The sequence below is a fragment of the Chrysemys picta genome, chromosome 18, assembly GCF_011386835.1.
Source record: "Chrysemys picta bellii isolate R12L10 chromosome 18, ASM1138683v2, whole genome shotgun sequence".
In the NCBI taxonomy this organism is placed as follows: Eukaryota; Metazoa; Chordata; order Testudines; family Emydidae; genus Chrysemys; species Chrysemys picta.
In genome coordinates this window covers 4182413-4208131 of record NC_088808.1, presented here as the reverse complement: position 1 = coordinate 4208131, position 25719 = coordinate 4182413, and the positions used below count along the sequence as shown (strand labels likewise).

The 25719-nt window shown below is 47.6% G+C and overlaps 1 protein-coding gene across 21 annotated transcripts in view; it reads right to left on the bottom strand.

Moving 5' to 3' along the window:
• The window catches only part of ZNF618 (zinc finger protein 618), a 279775-nt gene that overhangs the window by 62943 nt on the left and 191113 nt on the right, over positions 1 to 25719 (bottom strand). For 17 of the 21 annotated variants that reach the window (XM_042843453.2, XM_008173821.4, XM_042843454.2 and 14 more), the window contains one exon: positions 22602 to 22640. The exons of the other annotated variants lie outside the window; for them this stretch is intronic. In XM_042843453.2, coding sequence (XP_042699387.1) covers positions 22602 to 22640 — 39 coding nt within the window. The remainder of the gene's footprint in view (positions 1 to 22601; positions 22641 to 25719) is intronic. 21 annotated transcript variants of the gene reach the window in all.

The window sequence follows — 25719 nt, the reverse complement described above, 5'->3', positions numbered from 1 at the left end:
ACTAGTATCCCGCTAACTCTATCGGACCACTAATACATGTATGCCGGTAACAATGGACCAGCTAAGTGAACGGCAGGACTTTCTGTTCCTCCCTAGGCCAGACAAAGATACTCCCTCTGAAATATAGCTTTATACCCCAATACAAACAAGTTAGTACTGCCCCTCTGACATAGTTACTGTAGTTATTGCCCCCTGACGTGACTAGTTATCACCCATCACCTTATACATGTTGGTTAAATTAAAATATCTCTATTACGTATTGTCATCCTGACCTTATCTTTTAGGAGGGGTCAGTATGTTACTGTTATCCTTGGGGAATGTTTTTGTACCATCCTTAATATCGGGATGTTCTGGTACCACTTGATATCGGGATGTGTTTGCATGAGTACTCTGTGACTAGAACATCTTAGGAATGTGTATTTCTGCAATATCAGCCCTGTTCTTGCCAGATTCTGTGAGCAGGTCCGCCTCATATCAGGCCTCTAATACAAGGACTTATATCTCAGGCTCTCTTCCTACTACAGATATGTGACCTAAGGGAGGAGTGGAAATAGGCCCCACAGTAGCAGAGCACTTCCCTGTCCAACATTCTCCTCCTGGTAGATGGATGGACACCTTGGCCAGTGCCAGGAGGAGGTTGAGGAGGAGGTCTTGTGACTTCGTGGGGCCACAGATGGGGTGTGCATAGAGCACACTGACTATCATGCAGATGGATTTTGTTTCTTTCTCTGTAGTTCTGGGTAACATTTCTCTAGGTTTCACTCTTGTTTTTCTCTTTCCAGGTGGTGCCCATATTATCACTCGCAGTGAAAGTTATGTTGATGTCATCCTTAAAGAATGTCCTAAATATGTCATCTTCTTACCATATTTGATGCTTTAGATTGTTTTGCTCTACTTAGAATTTCTGATGTTACAAGAAACTCTTTCCAATGGAGTCTGAAGATCTACCATGGGCGTTTGCTTTGAAATGAACTGATCTTATCAATTTCGGTTGTCAATTTTCATGACTGCTCCATGAAGGAGGACAGACATGATGCTGATCTTAAAAATGCATATTTTTTGTCAGTGCCAATCACTTTTAAAGTTTTTATTTTTGATACTTGTTGCTTGACACTTAGCATGGTGTCACCATCATGACACATCTCACTCCCAAAATACGTAAAATGACACTTCTAGTGTTTTTTCTTCCACTCTAATGGTTACCTTCCGGCCACTGATAACCATCTATTTTGTCTTTCGCTTGTTGATGAACAAACCAACTTGTTTTGATGTATCTGCCAAAACTGGGTCTTTTTCTTCCATTAAGCAAAGCATTGGCTTAAACAGCACAATGTCATCAGCAAAAATGAGGTCATCCAATTGTGCTTCGTCATTTGTTCATAACATTCCTTGGTTGATTTCTGCGGTTACTTTCCTTATGATATAATCAATGACTGGTGCAAACATTAGGGGAACATACTACAACATTGCCTTCCTCCAGTTGCCACTGCAAATCATTAACTGATGTCACCATCTCTGATTACACACTCAGCAATATCATAGAGATCCTTGATTATTCTAATTATTTTTGCTGCGCTGTGTATGCTGTCAAAAGCCATCTGGAAATCTATAAAATTTATCACAAGAGGTGCTTGCTTTGTTCTGTAATATGTCTGAGAACAACAATATAGTCTATCAGTGGCCTAAAATCTGTTTGCTCCACTCTAAGGTGAAGGTTTGCTTGTTTCTTGATACATTCCATAATAATGTTGGACCTGATGTTTCCCAGGCACTGAGAGTAATGTGATTCTTCTATGATTATTGCAGTTGGTAAGGTCACTCTTCCGTGGCAATTACCTACTTAAAAAAACCTGCTCCCTTAAGAAAAATAAAACCCACTTGGCTAGTTCTCACTAGGGAATAGGAGCGGTATTAAGTCTGAAGATTTTAAAATCTAAATCAAGAAGTTATAAGTACGTAAACATTCACTTTTCCACATGCACAGTACGAAATTTCTGTTAGAGTTTGAACTGTATAATGTGTGTCGCACTACTGAGTTACACCAATCGCAACTGCATAACTCCATAGTCAGCCATTCTACCTTCTGGTATGTTACTTTTTTACAGAGGAAATTAAAAGCCAAAATCTATTCTAATGAAACATCAAGTTGCAAATTTGAAATATATATATATACACACACATATATATACACACACACACACACATATATATATATATATATATATATATATAAATAAAAAAATGTCAGGAAACATTAAAGGTTCTTTCTTAATCTTCAGTTAATATTAACTGTCCCACTTTGCACAGTTGTTTCAATTAGTCGTTAGATGGTTACATTCACCATAGCCTGAGTGTGTATAACCTTAACTTTTGCACTTATTAATTTGATGGTTTAAACCAGGGGTCTCAAACTCCTGGCCCACGGGCCATCTGCGGCCTGCGCGCTTCCCCAATGTGGCCTGCGGGGCTCCAGCAGTTTTGGGGCCGGTCTTTCGCTTGGCCCCACCTGCCGCCCCCGGGCTGGGAGGATTTGAGGACTGGCACTGGCCCTAAGGACACCCCTGATTTAAACTCACAATCCTAATGTTCTCTTTGCACATGCAGGGTATTAGTCCTGTGACTTCATCATTAAGTTTGCAGGAGACATTCCAGCCCACAGCCTTATTTCCAGCCATTTATTGCTTTCGCCAAGAAATTCCCTTTCAGGCTGAATTTTCTCATGCTTAGTCTCAGCCCAAAGGGAAATATATTTTTAAAAGATGAGGCCAATCATTTCTGATTTATGGGGCTGTGAAATATTTACAATTTATTGCCTTTTTAAGAGTCCCAATTTTCTTTTGGCCTCTCATAACTCAATTATGGCATGCAATGAAGAGCTCATGCTCCTTATGGATGAAGTCCTACACCAGGGAAGATGTAGATGACATGTTTGAATATGCATGACTAAAAACCAAAAATCTCTCTTGAATTCTGCAACTTTCTTACAGTTCACATTCACAGAGAGTGGACCCTAGGTGCCGTATGGGGTATAATTCAAGCCCTGTATTTAACTACCATCCTCTGACAGTCACTAGAGCAAGGTCGCGCATACATGAAGCGGGGAAAATGTGCACACTTTATCAAACGCACACTAGCCAGTGCAGTGATGAAACACACAGGAGCATCTCTTCAGCCAGCACCATGCCAGTGACAATCCTCTTCCAGCCTCCACCTTTTCCATAGGCCAATTGCCCTAACATATGGAAATGTATTTCAATTTGTGATTGTGTCTCACAATGAAACATATGCACTAGTGTAATTTAGGGCACTTGGCAATAGGGAGGGAGAGTTGCTCATCAGGAGATGATGGCACTCTTTAAAAAAAAAAAGGGGCCATAGACAAATTACTGATATCCAGAAGCTTTCACATGAGTCAGTTTAACAGAACTGTAGTGAAGCAATTCCCAAAGTTCCCACTTCAAGTCCCAATAAAGCAGATTTTTGTGTCTTTGTCAGGGATGTGGCAAATCCTCAATTGGAGGGAGGGGTGACAGCATGGTAGACAGAGACACATACAGTGTGTGAGAGAGAGAGACACGCATTGCCCCTTTAAGTACGCTGACCCCACTCTAAGTACATTGCCTTTTTAAGTATATCAGGAAGTTGCGGCCAGCAAGCTCCCTCCATCCTGAGCCCTGCTCTATTTGGAGAAGTGGTAAGCGGGGGGGTAGACGGGGGACGGGACACCCTGATATTTGCCTCCCCCGCCGCCCCCTGCACAACAAGCAGGAGTCTCTTGGGAGCAGCTCCAAGGCAGAGGGCAGGAACCGCACATGGCCGGTTCACCCTGGTTCCAAGCCCCCGCCAGCTAGCTCCAGTGGGCTGCTCTTCCTGCAAGCAGTGGACAAAGCAGGCCGCTTTGTGTAACTTTAAACGAACATGTTCCCTAATTGATCAGCAACCTAACAATGAAACAACGTTAACCGGGACGACTTTAAGTGAGGAGTTACTGAAATCAAAAATAAATATAAACTGAGCTCGGTACACTTCGCATTCTACGTTGTAATTGAAATCAATATATTTGAAAATGTAGAAAACACCCAAAATATTTAAATGAATGGTAGTCTATCATTGCTTAATAGTGCAATTAATTGTGCAATTAATTTTTTTGATCACCTGACAACCCTATTCCCAACAAATAGATGTTTGGTGGCCTCTATATATGATATGCATTTCATGAGTTCCAGATCCTATGTCATCAATTGACCACTAGCTTTGCACTTGATGATCAGCAAATGCAGGGCCGACACTGTCTCCTACTATGTGTTTATACAGTGCCTAGCACCAGGGGGCTCCAATCCTGGCTGTGTTCTTTAGTGAGAGCTTCTGTAGCGGAGACCAAATTTGCTTCACTCAATACAAAATTTGCAAGTTGGGAACACTGTAGTTGTCATACACTGTGGAAGTGGGCAGACGGAGTTCAAAAATCAGAAGAAAGACTAAAAAACACAATTTATCCTTTTTTTTTTTTTTTTTAAAGGTGTGTGATTTCTGGGCCAATTTCATGATTTTGGGGGTCTGAGTCAGGATTTTTGAACTTCTGAGGTTGGCCAGACTGAGCCAACTTTATACCTAACATAGCTGTTTTAGGCAAGTTCTTCCTTGTTGTTTGCCTTAGAATTTAAGTAATGATGTTACTTGCTATTGTAACTGGGGGAGGCAGCCAGTGCCCATGCATTGGTTTGGGTTTAAAGAAAGGCTACTGGGTAAGCTTGGCTCTGTGTGCTGGGCTTCTTGGCATTTACCGTGTGATGGCTGCAGTGAAGGGTTTGTCCAAGAACTGGCCACTGGTGGTGCCACAAGCAGAGGGATTTGTTATGGGTGGCAGGTAACAAAATCCAGGCTCACCTCTTATTTCAAATGGTTTATTATTTGTATGACCGCAGCACCTAGGAGCCCCAGTCATGGATCAGGATCCATCGTGCTAGGTGCTGTACAAACACAATAAAAAGATGGTCCCTGCCACAGACAGGCAGCAATCTCTGTATAGATTTTCATAGATTCATATGAATCTATAGATTCCAAGGCCTGAAGAGACCACTGGGATCAGCTAGTCTGACCACCCAAATAGCAGAGGCCAGAGAACTGCCCCAAAATAATTCCTAGAGCAGAACTTTAAAAAAAAAACAGCCAAATTTGATTTAAAAATGGTCAGTGTTAGACAATCCACCACGACCCTTGGTAAGTTGTTCCAATGGTCAACTATTCTTACTGTTAAAAAATTATGACTTATTTCCAGTCAAAATTTGTCTAGCTTCAACTTCCAGCCATTGGATTGTGTTATACCTCTGTCAGCTAGACGGAAGAGCCCATTATTAAATATTTGTTCCACATCTGGATACATACAGACTGTAATTACGTCACCATTTAACCTTCTCTTTGTTATGCTGAATGGATTGAGCTGTTTGAGTCTCTCAGTACGGCAGGTTTTCCAATCCTTTTATCATTTTCATGGTCTTCTCTGACCCCTCTCCAATTATCAACATCCTTTTGGAATTGTAGACACCAGAACTGGACACAGGATTCCAGCAGCGGTCACACCAGTGTCAAAACAGGGTAAAATAACCTCTCTGCTCCCACTTGGATTCTTCTGTTGATGCATCCCAGGATGGCATTATCCCTTCTGGCCACAGCGTTGCACTGGCACTCGTGTTCAGCTGATTAGTCACCCTGCCCCCCAAAATCTGTTTCAGAATCACTGCTTCCCAGATCAGAGTTCTCCCTCCTGCAATTATAGCCTACTTTCTTTGTTCCTAGATGCATACAGTTTCGTTTAGGCATATTAAACTGTTTGCTTGCACCCAGTTTGCCAAGAGATCCAGATCACTCTGTATTAGTGACCTCTCCTCTTCATTATTTATCACTCCCCCAGTTTTTATGTAACCTGCACATTTTATTCGTGATGATTTTGTTTTCTTCTGGGTCATTGATAAAAATGATAAGGAACATCAGGCCAAGAACGTCTCTCTGCAGGACCCACTAGAAACACACCCACTTGATGGTGATTCCCCATTTACAGTTACATTTTGAGACCTGTCAGTTATCCAGGTTACAAGCCATTTAATGTGTGTCAGATTGATTTTATATCGCTCTAGCTTTTTAAACTGAAATGTTGTGTGGTACCAAGTCAAATACGTTATAGAAGTCTAAGTTTAGAACATCAACACTATTATCTTTATCAACCAAACTTGTAATCTCATAAAAAAATACCATGTTAGTTTGACAGAACCGGTTTTCCATAAATCCCTATTGATTAGCATGAGTTATATTACCCTCCTTTAATTTTTTATTAATCGAATCCCATGTCAGCAACTCCACTGTCTTTCCCAGGATTGATGTCAGGCTGACAGGCCTATAATTACCCAGGTCATCCCATTTACCCTTTTAAAATATTGCCACGACGTTGGCTTTCTTCCAGTCTTCTGGAACACCCCCAGAGTTCCAAAATTTATTGAAAATCAACATTAATGGTCGAGTGAGCTCCTCGGCCAGCTCTTTTAAAATGCCTGAATGCAAATTATCTGGACTTGCTGATTTTAAAATGTCTCACTTTCAGAGCTGCTGTTTAACATCCTCCTGAGTTACCAGTGGAACAGAATGAGTGAGTGGAATGGAAAGAGAGTCATCATCAACATATGATGAGACTACAGTACATCATCTCTTTCCCCCACAAAATATAGGACAAGAGAAAACAGATGGATACAGACAGATGGTGAAGTACAAGAAAACAGACAATATTGCTCAGCATGATGGGAAGTGTGGTTTCAGCAAAGCAACAGCCTAAGGTGTTTTTTGTGTGTGTTTTTTTCATAAGTATGACAGCAAAGGAAAGTTTTGAGGAGCATTTTGGAGCAGGACAATGAGTTAGTTTTGAGGAAGCTTATGGGGAGCTCCCCCCAAGCATGAAGGGCAGCACAGGAGAAAGCACAAAGGTGCTGTTTGAAAATTTAACAATGGGGAAATGGAGGTTGCCGTTATGAGCCAATCGGAGGCAGGAGTTGAAATCTTGACAGCAGACGAGAGACGATAGGTAGAACAGAATACAATCCGAATGATTCTGAATGGTAGACCAGGAAGGGCCATGAAAGTGAAAACAAGCAGTTTATGTTTGATGTGATACAGGAGGGGGAGCCATTGGAGGGATGCAAAAAGAGGGGTAACACGGGTAAAGCAACAGGTTAGGAAAATAGTCTTTGCAGCAGCATTTTGAATGGATATGAGTTGGGCAGGACTGCATGTATTTGTCAAGTGCTAGAGAGAAGGATGTTGCAGTAATCAAGACCCGAGATGATGAGAGCCTGAATGAGAATTTTAGACATGTAGATGGATAAGAAAAGCCGTATCTTAGATATGTTATGCAGAAAGCATCAGCAAGATTTAGACAGAGCCTGAATATGAGGACCTACTGAGAGGCTGAAGATGACGTTCAGCTTATGAGCCAGAGTGACAGGCAGGATGGTGGTGTTGATTAAGAAAGGCGGTAACACAGAAGGCTTGTTGGTGGGGAAAAGATTTGGGGCTCTGTTGTAGCCATGTGGAGCTCCATCTAGCTGGCTAGACAACCAGAAGAAGACGTCAAAAAGACAGGTTGAGATTTTAGTTTGCACAGGAGACAGGTCTGGAGCAGAGAGGCAGATCTATGAGTTGTCAGCATATACATGGAGGCTGAACTGGTGTTTGCCAATGAGATTACCCAGAGATAAGGGGTAGAGGGAGAAGAGAATGGAACCAAGGACAGAGCCCTGTGGAACCCCCACAGAAAGCTGGAGAGCAAATAAGGAGGATCCTCTGAAGGACATGCTGGAGGAGGGATTAAAAAGTGAGAAGAAGAACCAGGAGAAGATGGTATCATGGGAAGCCAAAGGAGAGCAAGATTTCACAAAGAAGAGCAAGGTCGACTGCTGAAGGTCAAGCTGTCAAGATGGATGAGGATGGAGTACTGGTTCTGAGCTTTGGCTAAGAAGGGGTCAGAGGAGACTGGTGACAGCTGTTTCACTGGAGTGCAAGAGGAGGACGCTGGACTGGAGAGAGTCTAGGCTGGAACTGGAGGAAAGGAACTTCAGACAGTGATTGTAACAGCGCTTTCAATGAGTTTAGAGATTAATGGGAGAAGGGGCAGCAATTGGAGAGGCAAGTGGGTCAAGAGAGGGTATTTTAAGATGGGAGAGACTAAAAACCTATTTGTATTGTGAGGGGAACGAGCCACAGAAGAGCAAGTAAGTAGTCAAAGACAGGGCCGGCTCTAGGATTTTTGCTGCCCTAAGCAAAAACAATTTTGGCCGCCCCCCCCCCCCCCGTTTTTTTCTTACCCCACCCCCAGCCCCGCCTCAACTCCGCCCCTTCCCCAAATCCCCAGCCCTGCCTCCTCACCCAAGGCTCTCAAGACTAGGAGGGAGGGAGGGGGAGAAGCGGCGTGCGCGCCGCGGCCACTCGGAGTCTCCCCCTCCCTCCCAGGCTCTGAAACCTGGGAGGGAGGGGGAGCAGCGGCACCCGAATCAGCTGTTTTGCGCGCCGTGGCGCGTGAGTGACAGCAGCGGAGATGAGCTAGGGCGGCCGGGGCACATTTTTAGAGGCGACAGGGGCAGCATTCTGGTGCCGGCCATGCCGCCCCTAAAAATGTGCCGCCCCAAGCACCAGCTTGTTTTGCTGGTGCCTAGAGCCGGCCCTGGTCAAAGAGAAGAGTAAGGGAGCGGAGCTCAGGAGATTGGGGGGGGGTGGTCATTGGGGCAAGTGGACAAGGTGAGCAGATGAGAACTTCTGCATCTGTGATGAGAGAAGGAGGCGAGAGTTCGTGAAGGGAGAAGGAGAGGCAAGGGGAAGATCATGTCATATTTTGTCAGTTTTCTCTTGGAAGAAGTTGGCGAGGGCTTGTGCTGAGAGAGACGTGTAGACAGGAAGAGGAAAGGGTTTCTGGAGGAGCCAAATGTGGCAACAAGGAGGAGGCTGGGATTGTGGGCGTTAGGTTTAATTAAGTGGGAGAAGTGGAGGTATTTAGCAAGGAAGATGGCAGAACTGAAGGAGAGACTGAATTTGTAGTGGAGGAAGTCAGCTGCTCACAGGATTTCTGCCAGCGTCACTGCAGAGTGAGAGCAGGAACACAGAAAGCAGATGTTGTGCCGGGGGGGGGGGGGGGGAGGAGGAGCCAGGACTGACCTTGAGATGGAAGAGAGGGGCGAAAGAGTCCAGGGTTGAGGGGAGAGAGAATCAGTAACGATATCAGTGGGTGGGAGGGTTGAGAGGCCAGGTTGGAGAGGGTTGAGAGGCGATGAGAAGCCATCAGTGCTGATGGTCTGGAAGTCATGAAAAGGCAGAGGAGTAACAGGGTGTGGGGTGCGGCTGATGGGCAATGCGGAAAGAGACCAGTAAGAGGAAAAAGCAGCGCTTGGTAAGGACTGAGACAAGTGAATGGTCCTTGTGGTTAGGACTGCAGGATGAGTGAAGAGATGAAGACGAGGAAACGTGCAACTAAGTGCTCGACCGGGTGGGTCACAGAGGATGACTGTGAGGAGAGGGAGAGAGAACGAGTAATTGAAATCAGAGAGGAAGGCTGGTGGGGAGGAGCTAGGTGAACAGCAGATGGCAGCAACATGGAGGGGGAGAAAAGCAGAGCGGCTGATGCAGTGCTATTCAAAAGAGAAGAAAGAGTGGGAAGAGGGAGGCGGGAGGGCATGGAAGCAGCAGGAGAGGAGAGGAGAAGCCAACACCCAACCATGATCTGACCGAAACATGAAGTGGTTGTGGATGGCTATGATCTTTTTAGAGATGCATTGGGTGTCCGGGAGACAGAAAGGGAAGGAGAGGAGGGAGAGGAAAAGGAAGGTGGTGGGTGTGATGTTAGGAACGGTGACACCAGAGAGATGGAGGGGGTGGGGGACACAGGTGTGGGAGAGGATGATGATGGAGGGAAGGCCAAGGCTGGGGATTTGGATTTGTGCTGATGGGGATTGGGAAAGATCAGGATGGAGAGGAGGAAAGGAGCAGGAAGAGTGGGTGGGAACTGTGGCTGAGGAAATGGAGCCAGTGTGGGAAGGGGCAAGAGGATGGACGCAGAAGAGGGCTGTGGTGAGAACCAAGGGGGAAGAGCAGATGGACTAGGGAAAAAAAAGAAAGACACAGTGAAGGTAATAGCAGTGCAGTCCCCTCAGGTAGCTGTCCCTCCATGCTTGGGAGGGTAGAGAAAGCCTCCAGGCCGTTCCCCCATGGGGAGGATCTGGCAGAAAGGGACACCCTGGGAGCAGAGCTGCCCACCGGTGATAGCGCAGCCCAACTCAGGTAGCTGCTCATAAACAGAACCAGAGCTGGAGAACAGGAGAGCCTTGGAGCCTCCTGTAGCAGTTACAAAACTGCTGTAGTAATAGATCAGTATGGTGTTAGCAATGGAAGGAAGTGGAATGTTCAGGTCATTTGAGCGGGATGAGTTGTCCCTCCTTTTTGATATTGTTTTTCTGGACACCACAGAACAGCTGGCTGGTGGATTTGTAACACCTCAAGGAAGTGAACTTCGCTCTAATGGCTGACACTACTCCCTGAGCACATCTACCATTGTGCGGCCAGGTCATTGCTTTCCTGATCCTCAAAATGTTCTAACCCACTGAGGTAAGGAACAGAAACCATGTGGCAACACCAGCTCCATCAGGTTTGGCTGAATCCTAAACAACACCGCATTTCTTCTCTTTCCTACGTTCTTTTTGCCTTCTGTCAAGTAAGAGCCTGGCACAGCCACCAAGGAAAATCCACCTAATGTAACTGTGATTAATAAAAGGCAAGCTGAAAAAAGGGGACAGTTTTTCACTTAGCATAAATTGGTGTAGCTCCTTGCTCTATTGAAGTCAATGCTTTTAGTCCAAGACTGGTAAAAGCTTTCCAGGTCTCAAAGTGGCTAATAAGATCATGTACTGAGATTAATTTCCCAGCAGCTAGGTTGCAATCAAGAAGGCACAGACAGAAACTGTAGTTTTGATCTTTAATATTCCCCCTGCCTCCCCCATATAGGCTAGTGCTCTTTGGAGTTACCTTAGTTAGGCAGGAGAGAGATTTGTATGTCTTTGTGACAGACTCAGACCAGTGGGGTACAGGAGTCTGGTAGAGGGCAAATATACTGGTCACTGGATGAGTAGTTTTCTGTTCCCTGAGTGACCAGAACAGGGGCTGCACTAGAGTAATCAGGAACCCGCTAGAACCAGTTAAGGCAGGCAGGCTAATTAGGACACCTGGAGCCAATTAAGAAGAAGCTGCTAGAATCAATTAAGGCAGGCTAGTCAGGGCACCTGGGGTTTCAAAGGAGCTCACTTCAGTTTGTGGTGCGAGTGTGAGGAGCTGGGAGCAAGAGGCGCAAGGAGCTGAGAGGGTGTGCTGCTGGAGGACTGAGAAGCACAAGCATTATCAGACACCAGGAGGAAGGTCCTGTGCTGAGAATAAGGAAGGTGTTTGGAGGAGGCCATGGGGAAGTAGCCCAGGGAGTTGTAGCTGTCACGCAGCTGTTACAGGAGGCACTATAGACAGCTGCAGTCCACAGGGCCCTGGGCTGGAACCCGGAGTAGAGGTGGGCCTGGGTTCCCCCCAAACCTCCCAATTGACCTGGACTGTGGGTTCTCCCAGAGGGGAAGGTCTCTGGGCTGTTCCCCAACCCACATGGTGAATCTCTGCGGCAAGAAAATCCACCAATAAGCGCAGGACCCACCAAGATAGAGGAGGAACTTTGTCACACTGGTGTCAGGAGTGGAATCTTGGGGTGCACAGCGCGGCGGAAGAAGGAGGGTGATTTAAAAAAAAAAACAACAACAAAAAAGGGAGAGGGTTTATTTTTTTTCACCACAATGGATGACCTAGTGGGGGCACTGATACAAGCTACGGCGGCCCAGCAGGAGGCTACCCATGTCCAGGCAGCCGCCCAACATGAGGCAGTGCCGCTGCAGCAAGAGACTAATCGCCTGCTGATGGACCAGGCTGCTCAAGACCGAGCTATGTTGCGGGAACTGGTAAACCAGGTAAAGTCCCTTACAGAGCTGAATCGCGGCCATGATGGGACGTGGCTCATACGGGCCAGCCATTGGCTGCAGAAAATGACATGGGAGGATGATGTAGAGGCATACCTTCTGGCCTTTGAGAGGACAGCCCTATGGGAGGCCTGGCCTCGAGATCAGTGGCCTGGCATCCTTGCCCCATTCCTGTGTGGGGAGGCCCAGAAGGCCTACCATGATCTGCCTGAAGAGGCTGCGGCAGACTACCCCCAGCTGAAAGCAGAGATCCTGGCCAGATCTGGGGTAACGACAGCAGTGCAGGCCCAGCAGTACCACGGTTGGAGGTACCAGGAAGACAAAACCCCGCGGTCCCAATTGTATGACCTCATCCATCTCGCACGAAAGTGGTTGCAAACAGAGTCCCGGAGTCCGGAAGAGATACTAGCAGTTCTGGTCATCGACCGATACATGAGGGGAATACCACCAGACCTTCGTGCCTGGGTAAGCCAGAACAAACCCTGCACCTATGACGAGGTTGTCGCCCTGGTAGAGAGGCAAAGGACAGCGAGGGAGCTGACCCGACCAGTTAAGGAAGAGGAACCCCGGGTTAAACTAGCAGCACCAAGCCCTAAAGTTCGGGTGACTGGGCCACCAGGAGGGCCCAGGTGGAAAAAGAGAGAGGCTGAAGGCCCATCAGAGGTCACAAAGAATCGGAGCATTGAGGGAGAAGAGGATCGTGATGTTAGACTGCCCAAACCAAGAGACTGGGGAACGCCTAGGGCTCCATACAGATGTTATGCCTGCGGGGAGTGGGGACACATAGCTGCACAGTGTCCCAATGCTGAGGAGCCTATGCAGTGTAACCTGGGGAACTGGGCAGATCCATGCTCCCTAATCCACCTTGTGGGGGTCTTACTAACCCCACATATGTATACCAGACCAGTGAAACTAAATGGGGTCGGGACCACGGCACTGGTTGATTCGGGGAGTGCTATCGCGCTTATCTCAGGGAAGCTCGTGAAGCGTAGTCAGCTGCTACAGGCTAAACGTACGGGGATAACATGTGTCCATGGGACAGTTAGTTACTACCCCACCATCCCAGTAAAAATCGAGATCCTAGGGAACACTACTAAGGTAGCAGCAGGTGTAGTCCCTAAACTCCCATACCCGGTGCTCAGAGGGAGGGACTTCCCAGGGTTTGGAAACTTACTCCCAGTAGGGGGATTGGAGAAAGATGGGGACCCAAAAATTGGTGAGGCATCCACAGCAGACTGTCAACCCCCAATCTTCTCTGAAATATCCCCAGATTTGTTCTCCACTCCCAGACAGGGTAGAAAGACAAAAAGAGAAAGAAGGGCAGCTAAGGCCTTGGGAACCCGAATACTGACCCAAAGCCAGAAGGTTGCTCTTGTAGGTAGGCGGACCCACGCAGCTGAAAAAGAGGCCACGCAGGAGGGAGAAGCACCTGAGTCTGACCCCCACCCTAATGCTTCTGAACCAGTAGAGGCAACAAAGACTGGGCCCCTAGATCTTGGGCAGATTAGCCCCGGGAGAAGAAATTTTGGACGGGACCAGGCAAAAGACCCAAGGTATGACAACATTAGGAAGGAGGTGACTGAAATAGATGGGGTCCCCATGGAAGAGAAAACCCAGGGACCAGGACCCTACTTCATAATGAAGAAGGATCTCTTATACCGGGTTGCACCAGTACAGGGGCAGAAGGTACAGCAGATCCTAGTACCTCAAAAACACCAGAACGCTGTATTAAGTCTTGCTCATAGTCATCTTTTTGGGGGGCATTTGGGGGTAGAGAAGACCCTGGCACGAGTCCTACGACGGTTCTTCTGGCCCGGAGTACATGAAGTGAGGAGGTACTATGCCTCCTGCCCGGAGTGTCAGCTGCACAGTCCCTGTCCCCACTTGAGGGCACCTTTAGTACCCCTTCCCATCATAGAGGTCCCCTTCGAGCGAATAGCCATGCACCTAGTGGGACCCCTGGAGAAGACGGCTCGGGGCCACCAATATATACTTGTTGTTTTGGACTATGCTACTCGCTACCCAGAATCCGTCCCCCTGCGGAACACGGCCTCTAAAACTATAGCCAAAGAGCTGGTGGGAATCTTTGCCCGAATGGGGCTACCGAAGGAGATATTAACCGACCAAGGAACCCCATTTATGTCGAAGCTAATGAAGGACCTCTTTACGCTGCTCCATATACATATCCTGAGAACTTCAGTCTACCATCCGCAGACTGATGGGTTCGTAGAAAGGTTTAACCGAACCCTCAAGGGTATGATAAGGAAGGTGGTAAGTCGGGACGGGAAGGATTGGGACACCCTACTACCCTACATTATGTTCGCTATCCGGGAGGTACCTCAGGCCTCAACTGGGTTTTCCCCCTTCGAGTTATTATATGGGCATCACCCCCGTGGCATACTAGATATCGCCAAAGAGATCTGGGAAGAGGAACCCAAGGAGGGGAGAAATATAATAGAGCATGTAATGCAGATGCGAGACCGGATAGCCCGGGTTACCCCTATTGTACAGGAACATTTGGAGAAGGCACAGGAGGCCCAGCGAACCCATTACAATCGCCAGGCAAAAGTGCGACAGTTCCAACCAGGGGATCGGGTGATGGTGTTGGTACCCACGGCAGAAAGCAAGCTTCTGGCCCAATGGCAGGGGCCCTATGAGGTGGTTGAACCCGTGGGGGGAAGTAACCTACAAGGTGCGGCAGCCAGGATGCAGAGAACAAGAACAGATTTATCATGTTAACCTTCTGAAACCCTGGCATGCCCAAGATACATGCACAATGGTCCAAAAAGACCTAACCCAGGAAAACAAGCCTTCCAAAGAGGTGAGAGTGTCTCCCGATTTAACACCAGACCAGAACGATGAGGTGTCTGAGATGATCTTCCGGAACCAAGATGCGTTCTCGACAAAACCGGGTCGAACGACCGAGACATATCACCACATCGTCATGAACCCTGGGGCCAGAGTAACAATGAGGCCCTATCGGGTGCCAGCGGCAAGAAGGGAGGAAATAAAAGCAGAAGTAAAAAAATGCTGGCGTTAGGAATCATCGACGAATCCCAGTCAATGGTCCAGCCCAATCGTGCTGGTGCCCAAACCTGATGGCACCACAAGATTTTGCAATGACTTCCGAAGACTAAACAAAGTATCCCAGTTTGACGATGATGATCCCCATACCTCGCATAGATGAGCTAGTGGACCGTCTGGGTAATGCCCGGTACTTGACTACTCTAGACTTGACAAAGGGGTACTGGCAGATTCCCCTTGCGGAAGACGCAAAGGAAAAGACTGCATTCTCTACACCAGAGGGTCTTTTTCAATATACTGTCCTCCCTTTTGGACTACATGGGGCCCCAGCTACCTTCCAGCGCCTCATGGACAAGCTATTACGCCCGCATAACAGTTATGCTGCTGCCTACTTGGACGATGTGGTCATTCATACCCCAGACTCGGAAACCCACCTGGAGAAGGTGGAGGCAGTCCTCGATGCCTTCAGGCGAGCTGGCCTTACAGCTAACCCTGCCAAGTGCGCTGTAGGGTTTACAGAGGTCAAATATCTTGGCTACATTGTGGGAAAAGGTCTGGTAAAACCCCAAGTGAACAAGTTAGAGGCCATCCAAAATTGGCCCCGACCAAGTCGCAAGAAACAAGTCCGGGCGTTCCCAGGTGTGGTGGGGTATTACCGACGATTTATCCCCCACTTTGCCACAAGGGCAAGCCCCCTGACAGACCTAGTGAAAGCCCGTGGACCTGATCTGGTGAGATGGTCTGACGGAGCAGAGAGAGCATTCACAGACCTACAGACTGCCCTCTGCAGTAACCCCGTACTGATAGCCCCAGATTTTACCAAGGAGTTTATCCTGCAGACGGATGCATCAGAAATAGGGTTGGGGGCCGTTCTATCACAGATGGTCGGGGAGGAGGAACACCCAATTCTATACCTCAGTTGGAAACTCCTTCCAAGGGAACAAAAATATACAGTGGTGGAGAGAGAATGCCTCGCTGTAAAACGGGCCATGGAAACATTGCGCTACTACCTGCTCGGGCACAGATTTGTCCTTGCGACCGACCATGCCCCTCTTCAATGGATGCAGCAGAACAAGGAGAAGAACACAAGGGTGACCAGATGGTTCTTATCCCTCCAACCTTTCCAGTTCCGTGTGCAACACAGAGCAGGGAGCCGTCATGGCAACGCTGATGGCTTGTCACGTGTGCACTGTCTGGCGTCCCAAGCTGCCCAACCCCTTGGTGTTGAGCAGGGGGGAGGGATATGTGACAGACCCAGACCAGTGGGGTACATGAGTCTGGTAGAGGGTAAATATACTGGTAACTGGATGAGTAGTTTTCTGTTCCCTGAGTGACCAGAGAAGGGGCTGCACTAGAGTAATCAGGAACCTGCTAGAACCAGTTAAGGCAGGCAGGCAAATTAGGACACCTGGAGCCAATTAAGAAGAAGCTGCTAGAATCAATTAAGGCAGGCTAATCAAGGCACCTGGGTTTTAAAAGGAGCTCACTTCAGTTTGTGGTGCGAGTGTGAGGAGCTGGGAGCAAGAGGCGCAAGGAGCTGAGAGTGGGAGGGTGTGCTGCTGGAGGACTGAGGAGCACAAGCATTATCAGACACCAGGAGGAAGGTCCTGTGGTGAGAATAAGGAAGGTGTTTGGAGGAGGCCATGGGGAAGTAGCCCAGGGAGTTGTAGCTGTCATACAGCTGTTACAGGAGGCACTATAGACAGCTGCCGTCCACAGGGCCCTGGGCTGGAACCCGGAGTAGAGGACGGGCCCGGGTTCCCCCCAAACCTCCCAATTGACCTGGACTGTGGGTTCTTCCAGAGGGGAAGGTCTCTGGGCTGTTCCCCAACCCACATGGTGAATCTCTGAGGCAAGAAAATCCACCCATAAGCGCAGGACCCATCAAGATAGAGGAGGAACTTTGTCACAGTCTTGTTTTGTATGAAAGGGAACAGAAGAGGACTTCAGCAACTGAAGACCCTCTATAACTGACTCTCTTTTTCTCTAACAAAGACAGGCAATGCCATATTTAATCCCATATTACATTTTAAAAATCTACATTCAATGACTGTTATTTAGTTTGCAAAGATAAGCAGCTGAAAGTAAGGAAACACTACGTTTGATTGCATGGGCAACCTTAATTCTGCCCTCTTGTGTGTCCATCTTGTGCACCAAATGAGGCAGGGTTTGGAAAACACAGTACGTGGGCATGTAATTAAAGACTGTTCCATAATTCAGACATACACGGGGATTGAATTAAGATTGCCTAGGCAACCATAAAACTGGCATTGGCTAACTTTCAAGTGCTTGACTTTTCAACCTAAATATACTTCCTTTTAATATTGTTGTTTTGTATGTAATTTCCTCCTATGTTTTTTCTGGAAGGAAAAAAGGTAAAAACAAAAAATTACATAAAACTTTACCAACCGTCACATCGTGCACCTTTAGCTGAACCAGGCAGCTTGCAGCATCAGCGTTCAGACTGCTGCTACCTAAGCTACAGGACTTAACTACACTAGCTGTTAGCAGCAGAAAACTAGTCTCTCAGATGAGGAAGAGTCAATGGCACCATGTGCTGGGTCCAGGGTGTGGTTGATGGAAGAGGCCCTGGCCCAGCCCAGCTTCCCAGTCCAACTCCCTTCTCACTAAAGTGGGGAAAGGACCCTGGGCCATGTTCCAGGTAATAGGTTTGGCTGGCACTGAGCAAGGAGCCTATCCCAGCCCTCTCCCCCATCCCTACAGCTACTTCAGCAGCTCCCAGCAGTTCTCAGTACAGTGCGTGGGGCTCCTGGTCAGCATTTGTGACACCCCAGCTCTTGGGACATTCATTTGCAGGTCTCTTGCAGGGTGCCAGTGTTTCCCTGTGGAATGCAAAGCAGCAGAGGGGAAGTGGGAATCATGAACAGTTTACAACTCAGCTGAACAGGAATGGAATTTCATAGACAAAGAGGAAGCACTCCTCTAGCCCAAAGGCTGTCTCTCTGCTGAATGTGTATAATGGAAAGTATGAGGTAACCTGAATACCAGGGTCACTACCAGTGCCACCTGTGATGAAGAACTGTGAAATACAGAATTTTTTAAAACTTTTTTTCCTAGAACCTAATTGTTGAATGATATAATAGTTGAACAAGGGTTTTATTAACACACTAACCCTGTTGAGTCTGAGACCCACCAACAACACTGTCCTCTCTGCCCCGGGAACTCTGCTCAGAAGCCTGGGAGGGAGGACCTTCCCAAGACCACTTCCACCTCAAAACCTTGGTCTTTGTCCCTTTAAGAGGAGAACCCGAGTCAAAACAGGCAGTTGACATGCCAGTCCCAGAGATTACTAGTCGATCTTAGAACCCCAGAGCGAGGTGTAGTCCTCCAAAGAGTCCAACCACTTCACCCACAAGGGAGTCTTCAGAGCTCTTTCCAGGCGGGAGTTCTAAACACGTACTTCTCTTCCTATGGTTGACTGCAGGCAGGCTAACTGTTTTCAGCTGTATCCCATCCCTTGCCTTCCCATGGAGAACTGCCATTACTCCCTCCTCCAGTGTTCTTCCGATCTCCCCAGCACAGCAAGGGGCGGTACACTGCTTCACAGCTTCATTTACCATACTGATAACACAACAAAGCAAGCAGACAAACTACAGCTCAAAACCAGATCCTAGGTGGGTGGGCTGTTCACATCAGGGTCCTCTGCTGAGAGTGAGCATTTCACTCAAGTCCCCTTCCTGAGAACACTTCACATGGAATTCGCTGGCATGAATAACAACTGGCTCCAGAGAGTCACCACAAAAAATAATCAGCACAAATAAAATCTTTACAGCAGGAGGGAAGGGACACCCCATGTGGCGGGGTTGGCATTTTTGAGGGAGAGGTGCTGCTCTGTGGTTATTTGAGCTGGTACTGCAAGCCCTCTGGCTGCCTAAAGGAGGGTTCCCATGAACAGATTAAGGTGAATTGCACCCCTAGACTCCTGCAGGTTGGGTACTTGTGGGAAAAGCAGGAAGCTCTCACCAAGTGAGAGAAAACAACAGCTTCCTGCATCCTGAAATCTTGAGGCACTGGGAAGGAAGAGGATGAGCCATGTCTAGAGAATCAACGAATAAGGAAACCCAAAAGGCTAGAGTAGCCAATGAGATAAAAATAGCAAAGGAAGATTTAAACAATAAGAGAGCCTGTTAATATAAAGGAAGGGAAGATCCAAATTGGGTCACGGGGGATGGGACTGGAGCAGCAAGCAAAGCAAAAATAGCAAGGAAGGAAAGATAAATAAGAAGTTCTTAAAATAAATAAGAAGCAAACAGATTGACAAGGAAACAAGAAGGCCATTGAGAGGGAAACGGAGAAAATCCAGGGAAGACCAGTATTGCTCAGGGCGTCAATTCATCCACAAGGGAGAAAATGACAAAGCTGAGGAGCTTTATCATAGCAACAAGGAGGTAGAGGAAGGAAAGTTTTATCGGAAATTAGAACCATGAGAATTTACCAAGAGCAGCCCCAGCTGAACAGCGTAATATTCAGCTGAGAAGATAGTTTCCATGACAAATGGAAACTGTATGTGGAGCACAAAATAATTTAATACAACTAAAACCCTCCAGTTTCTCCTTCGTTTCTGGTTTTCCTTCCCTCGCTGTCATCAGGTGTCCTGCCTTCCTATACCCTGTGTCCTCTGACTTCACAGATAAAAAATGTGGGATTTTAATTCACAATGAGTGAGGCATATAAAAGCCTCCCCACATAACATGCAACGGGAGTTTCCGAAGCACTGCAGGAAACACAGAAGGGTCTGATGGCCAAGTCACGTGGCTGAATAACTAAACCGGTGACATTTAAAAAAACAAAACAAAAGAGAGAGTTGCCAAAACGCAGCAGGGCCTGCTGTTCTCCATGCCAGAATTCAGCACAAGGATAAGAGGCTGGAAAGACACTGGGGGATCACCCAGGACAAAGGGAAGCACCAGAAGGCTGCAGAGAAGCTACTGAAGAATGAAAGAAGAATTACTGAGCTAAGAGCCCACTGTGCATGGGAGAGGGAGAGGGAGAGGGAGACACCTGGTAAATAACACCACTGAGTCACTCAGTGGAGCAAAAGGGGAAGAGTAAGTCTGAGGAACCCATACCGGTCCCTGGAGTGTGCCGTGTCGGCAGCCTCAAGCGTTCAAGTACCACGAGTGAGGCCTCAAAAAATCATGAGATTTTCTACAACTACTATGGCTGGAAACTTGCTTCTCTTTTTAAATGAAAGCTGAGAGTCTCACCGAATGACAAGCCTCCATAAGCTGTGGCTTTAAGAAAAACACTAAATAATTCAGAGTAGCAGCCGTGTTAGTCTGTATCCGCAAAAAGAAGAACAGGAGTACTTGTGGCACCTTAGAGACTAACAAATTTATTAGAGCATAAGCTTTCGTGGACTACAGCCCACTTCTTCGGATGCATATAGAATGGAACATATATTGAGGAGATATATATACACACATACAGAGAGCATGAACAGGTGAAATAACGGAACACCACTAGCTGTCACCTTCAGCCCCCAACTAAAACCTCTCCAGCGCATCATCAGAGATCTACAACCTATCCTGAAAGATGATCCTTTACTCTCACAGATCTTGGGAGACAGACCTGTCCTCGCTTACAGACAACCCCCCAACCTGAAGCAAATACTCACCAGCAACCACACATCACAGAACAAAAACACTGACCCAGGAACCTATCCTTGCAACAAAGCACAATGCCAACTCTGTCCACATATCTATTCAAGTGACATCATCATAGGACCTAATCACATCAGCCATACCATCAGGGGCTCGTTCATCTGCACATCTACCAATGTGATATATGCCATCATGTGCCAGCAATGCCCCTCTGCCATGTACATTGGCCAAACCGGACAGTCTCTACGCAAAAGAATTAATGGACACAAATCTGACATCAGGAATCAAAATACTCAAAAACCAGTGGGAGAACACTTTAACCTGTCTGGTCATTCAGTGACAGACCTGCGGGTGGCTATATTACAACAGAAAAACTTCAAAAACAGACTCCAACGAGAGACTGCTGAGCTGGAATTGATATGCGAACTAGACACAATCAACTCCGGTTTGAATAAGGACTGGGAATGGCTGAGCCATTACAAACATTGATTCTATCTCCCCTTGTAAGTATGCTCACACTTCTTATCAAACTGTCTGTACTGGGCTATCTTGATTATCACTTCAAAAGTTTTTTTTTCTCTTAATTAATTGGCCTCTCAGAGTTGGTAAGACAACTCCCACCTGTTTATGCTCTCTGTATGTGTGTATATATATCTCCTCAATATATGTTCCATTCTATATGCATCCGAAGAAGTGGGCTGTAGTCCACGAAAGCTTATGCTCTAATAAATTTGTTAGTCTCTAAGGTGCCACAAGTACTCCTGTTCTTCTTTTTACTAAATAATTCAAGACTCTTGACAAATTCTTAAGAGTTGGAAACACCGAGTATGTTCCCAGTCAGGAAGAGCGTTTTACAAACTAGGAGTCAATTTATACTGCTCACTGCTCTGGTCACGAATGACCGTGCAACGTGATCGTCATCCAATCCCCGTATGACACCATGCCCGAGCACTGGGGAGGGCATGGAAGGAAGGAGGAATTCAGGATACACTGAGATGTCACCATTTCCTTGTGGCCTTGCCCCCCTACAAGCTCGGCACCACTCAAGGTGCTTAAAAGGGTGCATGACAAAACCGCCCCAAATGTCAGAACTGTCCGAGAGGTCACACAGCAGCAAAGCACTGGGGTAAATCAATAGAGTTAAATTTGCATTCACAGAACTAAGTTATACCCTATGTATGTGGGGAGCGAGCGAGAGAAATAAGAACACTAGGGGAACAAAGGGGATGCTCGGTTGGCTTTATGCATCTACCACAAACAGGAAAGCACCTTTCCTGCACTGCTCTTAGAACTCTCATCAAACGCAGCTTCTCATTAGCACAGTGGAAGCTGCCCTCTTGTGGTACGCTGTGGAAAAGTGCAGTGAATGCAGCTTAGCAAAGTGGATCTCCCACACTGGCACAAGAGATCAGGACAGATACAGGGATCGGCATGATTGAAACAAAGACCCAGGGGCTGTCTGGACAATTGATTGTTGTCATTAATGGGTACCATTTTAATTCATAGGGGACTACAGGCCTCTCACGAAGGGGATGATGTCATCCCTGTCTGTCACTTTCCAATCCAACTCACCTGCGGCTTTTTTAAAGTTAGAGAATGGTCACATGACTGACTGCAATGCTGAACACAGCCCCTCCACGTCTCTCTTCTGATCTGCATAAGTAGCCGACATCACATAAAAGATCTTGGACACACAAACTCAGGGCAACGAGAGGAGAGTGACAAGCTAGATGTAAACTCCACAATGCCAGTACTGTAGTGAGAGCTAGATGTATCACTCAACAGAATGGAAAGAGATGTTCACCTGCTGCGAGGTAAAACACCTGCCCCGGAACATGCCCACAGCCATTGCACCATGCGCTCACACACGCCGTGCGCCAGTCCCCCCTCACACACACACAGAGAAGTTCGTACTTACTGCCTTGTGAGGCTCCTTCACCTGAGGCAGCTTCAGTGTCTGCAAAGAGAAAGAGCTGCACTTAGACTTGCCAGCACATTCTGTCAAACGTTTGACAGCACACAGCGTCTTCAACGGTTTCCCTGGGGGGCTGGAGTTTTGTAATTCCTGGCTCCTCATTCTCTATCTTCCAGTCAAATTCCTCCTTTTTCTCTAACACACACGCCACGCAGCAGATTGAGCAGAGAGCAGGCCCTGGGGATGCCAACTCTCGACTGCAGGGATATCTGCGGCTCTGAACTCAGCAGAGCAGGCCCGGTGGTACTGGGGTCCCACTGAGGGAGGAGCACACTGGGAACCTTTGCAGGGCTCAGTCTGAAGGCTCTCTCCAGATTAAGCAGGCTGTGAAAGGCTGAGCTTCAGGAGGAGGGGAAGGGGACTGAGGCTTGACCAGGTCTTTCTCTCAAAGTGCAGCTGTTTTGGGGCGTTCGGTCGTGAAAGGCCTCCCGTCCAGAAACACGAGATTTGCTTTCATTTGCCCTTTTCCGAACAAGGGCATTTCTCTTCTGACCCGTTACAATGGGCTGCTTTTTAAATGGAAATGTTACAACCTGTCACTTCCTCCTGCCAAGCACAGAAAGGCAGCGGCTTAGAAACCAGCTCCAAACAACCCAACAAGTAACAACCCAACAAGTCCCTTTGTCAGTGAGCCCTGGTCTACGCTACAGACTTCTGTTGGTATAACCACATCACGGAGGGGTAAATCCACACCCCTGAGTAATGCAGTTGAACTGACCGAACTCCTGGTGTAGACAACGCTATCGCGGGGAGGAGGAGTACTTACGCCGATAGGAGAAGTTCTCCCGTCTGCATAGGTAGCATCTTCACTAAGCATTACAAGGGCACAGCTGCGTGCAGCACTGTGCGTATAGCCACTCTTGACTCAGGGTTGTCTATCTGGTGCGCTAGGTGGGAGAGAGCTCTCAGATTTCAAACCTTGGGCTGGCTGCAGCTCAAGCTATTCTTCTCCCTCAGGTGTTACCGCTGAAGTGATCAGCAGAGGTGCTCCAACTGGAGCACTCTTGGCTTAAACCGGAATGAGCTGCTTGCAGGGCATTCTCTGCGAGGGCCCCTTGGCTCTCTGGACCTCTGTTCTCTAATGCAGTGATTCTCAAACGTTTGTGCTGGTGACCCTGGTGCAGTGATTCTCAAACGTTTGTGCTGGTGACCCCTTTCACATAGCAAGCCTCTGAGTGTGGCCCCTCCTATAAATTAAGAACACGTTTTAAAATATTTAACACCATTGTAAATGCTGGAGGCAAAGCGGGGTTTGGAGTGGAGGCTGACAGCTCGCGACCCCCCACATTATAACCTCACAAATCCCCTGAGGAGTCCCGACCCCCAGTTTGAGAATCCCTGCTCTAATGGAAAGTGCAAGCCCCCTTCCCTTTTTTTTAAAAAAAGGAAGCTTCTGAGACAGCCAAGCTGTTGGTGAGAGAGCAGACAGTCCCAGTGGATCTGTGGCTGGGATGGTCAGGAAGGCTGAGTGAAGTTTGCTCAACAGCCCAAGAGTTATTAACTGAATCTGTAAATGTAAATCCAACATTTTCTATTGAATGTTTGTTGAAATCACTGATGTGCCTAGAGTCTGGACAAGTGCTGTAAACACAGAAATATGAACACAAAATGTAGCGCTAATGCTGCCCCCCTAAGGGATGCAGAACTCCATACCATGCTGTCACTTTTCTGGATACTCTGGTCTAGATTCACAAGGGGATTTAGGCACTGCGACGCTCAATGTTGCAATGCCAGACTTTTAGGTGCCCAGAAAATCACTGGGATTCCCGAAGCCTGAGTTAGAGTCATAGCGTTTAAGGTCAGAGGGGACCACCGGATCTAGTCTGACTTCCTGGGTATGACAGACCACCCGGCACCCGCACACTAAACCCAACCTGCGTTTGGCACTCAGGCTCCCTGTACAATGAATGAATGGAGTCAGGCCCCTAGGAATGGGATTCATCGGAGCCAGCACACTGAGCTGCCCAAGCTATCCAATGGGAGCTGCCAAAGAGCAGTGTATGTCCTAAGGCCCACCCCCTAGGAAGTTTGTGTTATGTCCAGGCTGGAGGAGGCCCCCTCTAGCTCAGCTGTGAACCATCTCGTCGAGTTAGGAGCCTAAGGTGTTTTTTGCAGAAGCCAGAGGAGGAGGAAGAGAACCTCCCTGTGGTTACAACACTCACTTGGGATGTGGGAGACCCCCCACATTCAAACCCTCCCCTCCCCCACCAGCCTGCTGAAAAGGGATTTAAACTGGGGTTTCCCACCTCACACATGCATGCGCTAAGCACCGAGGTGGGATGATCCCTCAGTCTCTCCTGCTGAAGCTGTTCCCCTGTGGATACAGAAAGAGTCACTGGGCCAGACAGAGTGCAAACACAGGCATGACTCTATAGCCTGGTGGTTAAAGCATTCACCCAGGATCCAGTCCCCCTGCTCCAACAAGTCTCTGTGTAGAGTTCGGTAGAAGGATGCCAATTTTTTTGTGAATCACTCTGGGGCTTAGGTGTCTGGGTGCCTGGTGTGGGGCTGCAGTACATATGTGCAGAGGCAGAAACATAGGTGCCTAGGGAACTTTGACTGCAAAAATTTAGGCAGTGAGTGAGCTTGGGCACCTACAGGCATAGGTGCTGGAACTTGGGGAGCTGGGGGTGCTCCTGCATCCCCTGGCTTGAAGTGGTTTCCATCATATGCAGGGTTTAAGTTTGGTTCAATGGCTCTCAGCTCCCCCACTCTACAAATTGGTCCAGTCCCCCTGCTTACAGGGCTTTTGTGAACACTGAGATTTAGGTCACTCAGGGAACAGTTAGGCATCTACATTCTTTTGTGAATCCAGCTCTTTATGCCTCCAAATTCACAGAGAGAGCACAGCTATCTGCAATATGGAGGAGGAGACCAGTGAGGGAAAGACGTGTACAAAAGATGGGACAAACGCCTTTGGATTTCCCTCTCCAACTGGTTAGCATTACACTGCAGCCTTCAGTTCCAGTGTCACTAATGTCGCACATGGAAAGAAAGCACTGACCAGAAACAGCACAAACCACGATTGTATTCAAAGGCCTGCATGAATGCAACGGGTAAG